This window comes from Curcuma longa, chromosome 6 (assembly GCF_044706935.1).
Source record: "Curcuma longa cultivar G26 ecotype Majalengka, Jawa Barat chromosome 6, ITB_CL_G26_1.1, whole genome shotgun sequence".
Taxonomy (NCBI): domain Eukaryota; kingdom Viridiplantae; phylum Streptophyta; class Magnoliopsida; order Zingiberales; family Zingiberaceae; genus Curcuma; species Curcuma longa.
The window spans coordinates 5,959,934-5,969,338 of record NC_133866.1 but is presented as its reverse complement, the minus strand read 5'-3'; the positions used below and the strand labels follow the sequence as shown (position 1 = coordinate 5,969,338).

Below are 9,405 nucleotides of genomic sequence, written 5' to 3'. Positions count from 1 at the left end.
ACCCTAAAGATGGGAGCGTAGCCGCATTCAGCGAGCTCTATCTCCAGATGTAAAAGGAGAAGTGACATCTTTAATCAGATGGTGGAGACTTAGGATCACTTGTGTACAAAGAACGACTCGAATAGGATATTTACTAGGATGATGATCATCGAAAAGAGGAAAGGAAAGCATATATCTCATACAGATTGATCGTCGACTACCCACTACTCCCAAAAAAAGATCTACTCAAGTATGTAACTACAAGAATTTGCAACCTTTTGACATTGTAAAAAGATATGCACGATGCATGGTTCTAGAACCACTGGCCGGCCTACTATCACTTTGCTGCTGAGCTACTTGACTTCAAACTCCTAATGGAACTCACTCACGTAAAAGTCTTTCTCCCACGTGAGTGTACGAAAATAATGCAGTAGAAGTTCAGGATGATCGATCAATCTGTGAACAGACAAATTAAATTAAATTAATTAAAGCTCCACATGGCAAATATGCATGCATTGCTGCATGGGATGATGCAGCAGAACACAAACAGTGGGTCCAAATTAAGCTACGTTGGGATTGAAGAATTAAGTGGGCGATCGGCCACGTTGTGAAGAAAAGAATGAGGGCAGAGAACAAGTTGAGAACGAGAGGGGGTAGCTGCCGCCCCTGCTTTCTTTCAAAGCTGCTTTCGGTCTCTCCGAGCGGAAACCGTGCACCGCCCTGAGGGCAATGGCGATGTCGTCGCTTACAAGTGTGGCGAATTGATTCTTTGTGAGTCAATCATGAAGTCCGCCCCTCCATAAAGAAAGATATCTCTTGGAGGTCAGTGGAAAAGGCTCCGTCGCCATGATTGCTGTTAATTTAAGCTGGGATCCACGTGGCCATAAGCTGGGATGTTTTCTCCGAGCAGAGAACAATGGCGACAAGCGAGCATGCATTAGTTGGTGGTGGTTGACTGCTACCGGTGGCATTGCATTGCATTGCAGGGGGGCATGCGTCCTGGAGTTGACAGGTTCGCGGATTAAGAAATGGGAACGGTCAAAGGGAAAAAGGAACACTCAAACTGATCAAAGACTCTGGGAGGGAAGAAGTATCTGATTCCCTGGGAAGGAAGGAAATATCGGAACGCAAGAAGAATCTGATGAGTTTGTGCCGACGCTGGATAAGCTCTAACTGACTCAGCCATGCAATAATAATAATAATAATAACTTATTAATTTCGGCAGCCATTTTCTTTGCAATTCAGTTTTTTTTATCATTTTTAAAAAAAAAAATTATATTAGATATTTAATTTACACTGTAATCTTGATATGAACAGCTCCTCAATCTCATATTTCGTCCTCAATCTCATATTTCCCCTACTAAATAAATTCAGAAAAACAAACTAAGCCAAACTAATCTTTGTGATATTTAGATTTATTTGATAAGATAATCAAACTAAGTTAAGCTAAGTCAAGTCTAAAATAAATTAGGTCATTAAAATGATTTTTCAAATTTGATTTAATTTTTTTTAATGAGTTTAAAATTGGTTTGAATTTAATTTGAACTTGGTCATTTAGATGATATCAAATTCTTAATTTAAACTTGTTTGATTGTTTAAAAATTTTATATTTTAAATTTATTTGGTTGGTTATTGAGTTTGATAATACAAACTAATTTGTTCACTTTAAAAGATTTTTTATTTATTTAACCAGTTGATAAGAGTTTTATTGATGAATATTATTAACGAATATTATTTATGAACGTTATTCATAAACATTAACAAATTGAACATATATGTACTCAAGTTTTTTCATTTAGTTTAACGAGTTGCTTAAATCTGCTCATTTAATTGATCTTGTGTATATTGAACGAACATAAACAAACTCTTACCAAGCTAAATACCAAACTTATTCACGAATGTTCGATTCATTTACCACCTTAGCGAGGTGACTCCTAATGTAACGCTCCAACATCACTAATTGTTCAAATGTCACATACATAATACATATGTCATGTGAATTTTGAATTATGGTTGTTTAAGAAAAACATCGTTGCTCCCGAGGCATAGTTGAGTTAGTTACGACGGACAGAGTTGTTGAAGTGGCAAGAGTTGAATCTCGATGAAGCCGAGGTAATATCCTCCTCTATCGTGACCAACTATAGCTTCCCGATTTACTTCCTCATAAATAGTCATGGGACCAATCGTGTGGAATCATTGGGGTGATGATTTTCACCTTTTTTGGTAAAGAAGAAGAGAAAAACATCGTACTTCTTATTACCATACCATGCCTTGGGGGCCGCAATTAGGTTTTGAGTAGCCTCGAATTGAGGCCCAATTTAAACTTATTGAATACGGTTACCATCCATTTCCCTATTAACCCACTTAACTGATACCCGTTAACCCTCTTACTAACATTGCGATACCGGTGACGCCGGAAAGGTCTGGAAGAGTCGTGGCGGGGGCGGGCTGAGCCCGACGGGCCGATACTTCTCCGGCAGTAGCAGGCCGATCCTGTAGAGATGGATCAGGAGAAGTCGACGACAGATCCTTTTTGCCAGCCCACCACAGTTGCAATGTGGGCTCTGGCCCGTTCGAGGTCGCATCCTTCTTGATCCTTTTCCGTGGCCCCAGTGGGGCGATTGAAAGGGAGCGGCGAAGCCGTGGAGGCCTCGATTCCGGCTGGCTTCTTTCCTATCCGCTGGTGAGTTGTGGTTGCAGAATAGTTGTTAATTTTTGTGGATGTTGTTTTTTTGTTTATGTTGTTCAACTGGTTTTACCTTGTTTAGGTTGAACCTTACTGCATCTGCGATTTGGAGGTTCGCGATTTCAGGATGAACAACGACAACGACAAGAGAAACGCAAGGTTGTATTTTGTTTCATTTTTTTACTGTGTTTGCTGGATTGCTATTTGAATTTGGAAGCCTACACCCTTAACTGAATAAAATATATGCTTCAGAATCAGATCAATCTGTTTTCTGTTTTTTTTTTATTTTTGTTACATTTCTCATTATTTTTTTCCCTGTAGGAGGGTGCACCTCTCTTAATTATGGTTTGTTAGAACCGTGAGATGGGAAACGTTATAATCTTTATTTCCCGAAGTTGTCGATTTACTGGAGATTCTCCCCTGCAGATAATTGTTTTTTCTCCTCCGTTCTGATGGTTATTAGTTCTAACTTATCTTTCTATTGCTATCGGGGAAAACAACCAAGTTGCATATGGTTTTGCTAAATGAAAATTTAACCTGGTAAAGAAAATAATGAAGCTAATTAGCATACCGTTTTGACAAAGTAGGCTACAGATGAGATAATTTGCATGAATATGAGTATTAATCCTTTTCTATTACTAATACTTTGGTGACATTCTTGTTTCAATGGTATAGAGCTTGTCAGTGATGCTCAGCTAGTTATGAGTATTCTAATTCCTTTATTTTCAAGAAAGTAGAACAGCTTATCTGTCTCAGTAAAAATTCATTTGTGATTGTAGTTAACCAGCTATAGATTATGGAAATGGACAAAAATGACACTTATTTTAGAAATTGCTGCCTATATTTTCTGTGACTATTATTGGATTGTCAAATTGTTGGTTAGCACTCGAAACTTGCAGTCTAATCTTTTCATGGATGTATTATGTTTCATTGTATGTTTTTTCCTAGTCAAACCTTCTCTTTATCAACTTATCTGCAATTTGATGATGCAGGTAAATATCTCTTTCAGAAGCAGAGTCTGTAATCACTTGGGGTTTTGACTGGGTTCCTTGAGTCTCATCTGAATAATTTCTGGGAGAATCGATCTTCAAGGATGGGCAATCATGATCCTGCTTCTGTGGATGAGCTATTTGATGCAGGACAAAAGTTCATCCCACCTCATGTCTGCCATCCAAAAACATCACCTTGGTTTGATCTGAGGGTATTTTATATTAGAGTGAGCAATTGCTCAATTGAGAAAACCCCTCCTGATTATCTTACACTTAATCACATTCCACTTTCTCCTGATACCATCTTCGAAGTGAATGGTAGGAGAAGCAGCATATATGCTGATCAAGTTTCATCATCACTTCGAAGGGATAGGATTGATAAGTCATCTGAAGAAGTTACATTTGTTAGTACAGATAGTATTAGCATGACTGGAAGTGTGAGATTTGAGGTCTATGATAGAGATCTTCTATTGCTTATTGGTGTCCTAGAGCTTCGTAACTGTAATGGGTTCTCAAGGGAAACAAAGAAACATTCAAACAAATGGAGCATGAATTGTCAAACTGCAAAATCAGCTTGTACAAGTTTCCTGAAGAGTAAGCAAAATCTGAAAGCAGACATGAACATTCCTACAGTTGAAGTATATGTTGCTGGCTGGTTCTCTGGCTCTCCCATTATTTTGGCCAAGAGTCTTCAGCTTGGTGTTCTCAAGAAGAATCGTAGAATGTTTCCATTAGGCTCCATTCCAGAGGATGAGACAACAGAAGTAAAGAAAGAAGAACCACGTGAGGATGCTTTGCAGGTAACTTTTACTCTGATTCTTACCTTTCAGAATTTTTCCATGCATATATGCTGAAAGAAAAATTGGCAGCTTCACATAATTCTTTCATGTTGATGACTCCGTGAACCTCATCTAGTTTTGTTGACTGCACTTTTGAAAAAAATTTAGACTAGGTACAAATTACACCAATTCATTATAAGCAGAAATGTTTTGTACTGCCTCCCACTGTCATTGCTACCGTGATTGAAACTGTTCTAAGTAATGCTATATGCAGAAACTTTTTCTCATGCTTGTCCTCAATTCTCAAAGTACATAGTGTTTGCATCTTAACTTCTTCAACATGGCTTCACCCTCCAATTAACTTGTACATCGATTGCTCGGAGGCTCAAAGGTTGAACTCCTTCTGTTGCTTGCTTTCCTATAGTCCTCTACTCATTGTTCAGTTTTAAAAAATCAACCAACTCCATGAAGAAATTTAAGGAATTTGTTAACATCAAGGTAGTGATCATTCACAAATCACTGAGAATAGTTTGTTGTACCTCAAATTATTTTGCACAAGAAATCATACCTGTTAAAGGTATCAGTGAATGTTTTCCTTATCAAAATTATCTGAAAGTCAAAACGAGGGACATTGAATTATAGTTACCTTAATTTAAATTTGTTTTCCATGTTCCATGAATTTTTTTGAAGGCGTAATTACTTTTGAACATCTAATTCAAGTTTGTAGCTCTTTATTTATTTATTTTTTCAAATTGAGCTTTATTAGTTCATACTTACTGATCAGCGGTTGTGAAGCTGTCTCCTAAAAGAACCAGATTTTTCATCTATCCTCTCCTATGATGGACGCTCAACACTCAAAGTAGTATAGTTTAAGTGCAAACATTTGGAAAAATGAAACATAGTAGAGGTAGATTCAAATACTTGTGTCCTCTATTCCTACACAAACTGAGGCCAAATAACATAGGTATATATCAGACATTTCTCGAAGTTTACATTTGCTGAAGGGGATATATGTGTGGATTGCTTGATTTCTAAGTACTAACTTTTTCAAAATGATTCGATCCGGCAAAACTACTTTTACTATTTTCTTCTTCTTGTGTGCTAGGCAACATACTTATTTATGGCTCTCCTTAAAAGAATGCATGCATCATAGCTTTTCTTGTGATTGTTTCTCCAGTGCTTTTATTTTTGAGAGCCTCATTAATCACTTATTCTAATTCCTAGTATCGTCAATGCTGCTTTGGATTTCCATTCCAGACATCCCAGCAGCATCCTCCTTACAAAGGAGAGAGTGACTCCGAAAATGAGTATTGTGACATCTACAGAAGACCTGAATATTCAGAAAGAGAAGATGGAGAACTTTCATGGTTCAACGCCGGAGTGAGAGTCGGAGTGGGGATTGGCCTTGGCATTTGCATTGGCACTGGAATAGGTGTAGGCCTGCTGGTCCGCATGTACCAAGCCACCACCCGGAATTTCAAGAGGCGAATCCTCTGATGCAGAGGTAGGTGAACACTTTCACCACCATTACCACCAGATATTGGCATCCAAGTCGTGAAATCTTGGATCGCTAGAGGATTGAGAAGCAAACATTATTCATTTTAATCTCTCTGGAGCTTGGCGATTCACTCTATAACTAGGATTGCAAGCATTGATTAAGCAGCCAGCATCAGCATGAGGCGCACCCAGACACTGGAACTGCAAAAGGACAAGACAACATAAACTGCACCTGACCATCTGATGGACTGGTCAAAAGAACGCCTCCTTTTGCCTTTTGTAAACCCTCAGAAACAAGGGCAAAGATTCCAGCAGATCTCAGCTCTATCTTTGCTCCTGCACAGAATTGACACGATCCACCATGTGTTGTCCACAAACTAGGCAAAGCACCATCGACAACCATTTCAATTCTCTGTGGCTCCACTCATTAAAACGTCAGGTGCCATATTAACAACTCGAGGAGGTAAAGAACATCATAATCTCATCCATGGATTCCTTTCCCTCCACAATCCATCCAGCAACAGGCAGAAAGGGCCATCTTGTTCTCTCCCTTTCTGCATAATAGAAACCTCTCCTCCCAATTTTGCAATCATAGCCTCACTGTTACACCTGTTGACTACAGTCAAACAGAGACTCCTCTGTCCGCATCCTTCATCATCTAAGCTTAGAAATTTATGCTCTGTCTACTCTAAAATGCTGTCCCAGAATGAAAAGGAATCAACTGTGAAAAATTATCCTCAGGAGAAGAAGAAGAAGGAGAAAGGTGAAGAAAACTATCGTGCAGTCCATTCTTTTTTTAAACTGCGTTTCAGAATAAACATGACATTAACCTTCTTCAATCTAACACCAGGTTGCAGTGTTTGGTTGGGACAGGTTTTACATGGCACCCGATCGAATCGAAGATGATGCTTTCCACAAGAAAAAGGAAATAGAAAAGGCGTGCTGAAAGCAAAGACCAGATGGCAAAGCACATAGACAACAAAAAAAAAGGCGTTAACCACAAGATATGCATGAATCTGTAACCACTAATTGCAGTGTTAACCAGCTTTAATCACCAATTATTAGCTGACTCAGCCACACATATCCACAGAGGTGTATATCATGTGTCCAGAGAATGGACATGGACAGGCGTGCTGAGCAAAGTCCAGATGAGAAAGCAGAGAGATAGATGGATCGTACGTGAAGAATGGACACCGTCCTAATCACAAGATATGCATGAATCTGTAACCACTAATTGCGGTGTTTACCAACTTTAATTAATCACCAATTATTAGATGACTCAGCCACCCATAATCCACAGAGCTATCATGGACATGGACAGGCGGGTGAACATATTTTTACATATACGTAGATGCATGTGTATTTGACCGAGCATATAATATAGGGACAGTATATATACATGATGAAGCAGAGCTTCATAGCACTAGAGATGATAACAAAACCGAACCCCACGGCTATTTACACTTCATCCATGATAACCAGCAGGCTAATTATATAGGGTCACGTCACAGGTGCCATGGAGACATACACAACAAAATGTTCTCCGAGCACTAATTAAACTTGATTTGATTTGCTAGCAAATTGATTGATTTGATTCAGGTCCTTGAAACAGCCATGCAGGTTAATGGCTTCTGCATCTCCAGCGACATCTTCAGGCATTCCGAGAGGTCGACGCCGCGGGGAGCGGGGAGGAAGTCGAAGTTTTGAAGGAGCAGCGCGAGCCAGAGGTGGGCGGAGGCTAAGCCCATGGCCTTGCCCGGGCACACCCTCCGGCCGGCGCCGAACGGCGCCAGTCGGAGGTCGGAGCCCAGCACGCTGACGTCCTCCTCCGCGAACCGCTCCGGCCGGAACTTGTGGGGGTCTCGCCAGAGCGACTCGTCGTGGGCGATCGCCCACATGTTCACCATCGCGGTGGTGCCGGCGGGGACGAGGTGGGAGCCGACGTGGGCGTCGCGGGTGGCGAGGCGAGCCCAGGAAAGCAGGGGACCCGGCGGGTGCATTCGGAGGGATTCTTTCAAGATGAATTGAAGGTAAGGGAGGCTTCCGACGTCGGCGTCGGAGACGGGGCGAGACCCGACGACGGAGTCGATTTCTTGATGGGCCTTGGATTGGATGTCGGGATGCAGCACCATTCTGGCCAGTGCCCATTCCAAGAGGATGGCGACTGTGTCTGTTCCCCGGAAGATCATTTCCTGATACATGGCCCAAGCAGGTAACTGAATTGAAACCGAATGAGATTTACGATGATCCAGTCGAATGAATTGTTTACCCAGAGAACAGCGATCATGTCGGCGTCAGAAAGCTTCTCCTCTGCTTCTAAACCGAGCAGAACGTCGACAAAGTCTCCTGCATCATCCGTCTCTCTGCCATTGGTCTTGTTGTCTCTGTGCTGCTCTATGAGGCGACCCACGAAGGCGTTCACCCTCTTCACTAGACGTCGGCACCGTCTCCTCACGCCTTGCAAGTCGAGCCAGCGCAGAAAAGGGAAGTGGTCGGACCAATTGAAGACGCCGAGGAGCGCGTAGCCCTCCTTGACCAGCCACTCCAGCTCCGACGCCTCGCCCTCGCCGCCGCCGAAGTCGTCGTAGCTCTTGCCGAACACGCTCATCATCACGTTGTTCAGCGACGCAAAATGCAGGACTTGTCTCATCTCCACCTCGCCGTGCTTTCTCATGAGGGCGCGGACGTCCGAGACCATTTTGTTCCCGATCGCTCTTCTCTGCTCGCCGAGCGAGGCGATGCGGCGAGGGCTGAATAAGTACGTGGAGGAAATCCGGCGAAGATTACGCCAGTAGTCTCCGAAGGGGGCGAAGCCCATCGCGCGGTGGAAGAGAAGCTCGTAGGCGGACTCCTTGACGGGGCGGTCGGCGAAGGCGGAGCTGTAGAGAATTTCCTTCGCCGTGTCGGGGTGGCTCGACACGACGAAGCGAGTGAAGCCGACGGAGAAGGCCATCAAGTCGGTGGCTTTGAAGGAGCGTGAGAGAGATAGGAGCTCTCGGTGCGCGGATGCACCGGAGAAGGCGGAGACGGCGACGCCGGGCGGGCCTGGGATGGAGGAACCGCCGTGGGGCTTGGTGAGGGCCCAGGAGAGACCGCCGGGGAAGAAGAAGAGGACGGAGAAGGCAATGAGAGCGAAGACGATGATGGGGGAGAGGGCGGTTCGGTGGAGGAAGAGGAAGAGCGAGGCGGCGTCCATTTCCAGGGCCGTCGTCATGAAGTTGGTACCGGCGAGCGGCTACGATGGGCGAAGGGGCGAGTGACAAATGGCGTGAGGGCGAGCGGCTAAATAAGGGTGATAGCTGGATATTTCATTTCGCCCCTTGTACTTTGTTATAATTTTGATAAGGACAAGACTTTGAATCCGCGAAGACAGGCAATACCCTTCTGCATCTTGATCAATTACAGTTTCTCGATTTATCTCTTCACATATGGTCATAGAGTCGACCGTGTAGAGCTACTAAAGTGACGGATTCCA

General features: G+C 42.9%; 2 protein-coding genes across 2 annotated transcripts; one reads left to right on the top strand and one right to left on the bottom strand.

The window, feature by feature from the left end:
* The first annotated feature begins 2,757 nt into the window (after positions 1-2,757).
* Positions 2,758-6,652, top strand: LOC141831070 (uncharacterized protein At1g01500-like). Its single transcript, XM_074718508.1, has 3 exons — positions 2,758-2,824; positions 3,658-4,454; positions 5,691-6,652. Exons 2-3 carry the CDS (start codon positions 3,759-3,761, stop codon positions 5,928-5,930), a joined length of 936 nt encoding a protein of 311 aa, XP_074574609.1. The 5' UTR covers positions 2,758-2,824; positions 3,658-3,758; the 3' UTR covers positions 5,931-6,652.
* A 441-nt stretch (positions 6,653-7,093) lies between these two features.
* Positions 7,094-9,178, bottom strand: LOC141830752 (cytochrome P450 78A5-like). The gene is made up of 2 exons (XM_074718176.1): positions 8,200-9,178; positions 7,094-8,122 (listed from the first exon to the last, which is right to left on the bottom strand). The coding sequence occupies exons 1-2, from the start codon at positions 9,142-9,144 to the stop codon at positions 7,526-7,528; spliced, it is 1,542 nt and encodes a 513-aa protein (XP_074574277.1). The 5' UTR covers positions 9,145-9,178; the 3' UTR covers positions 7,094-7,525.
* Positions 9,179-9,405: the final 227 nt, after the last annotated feature.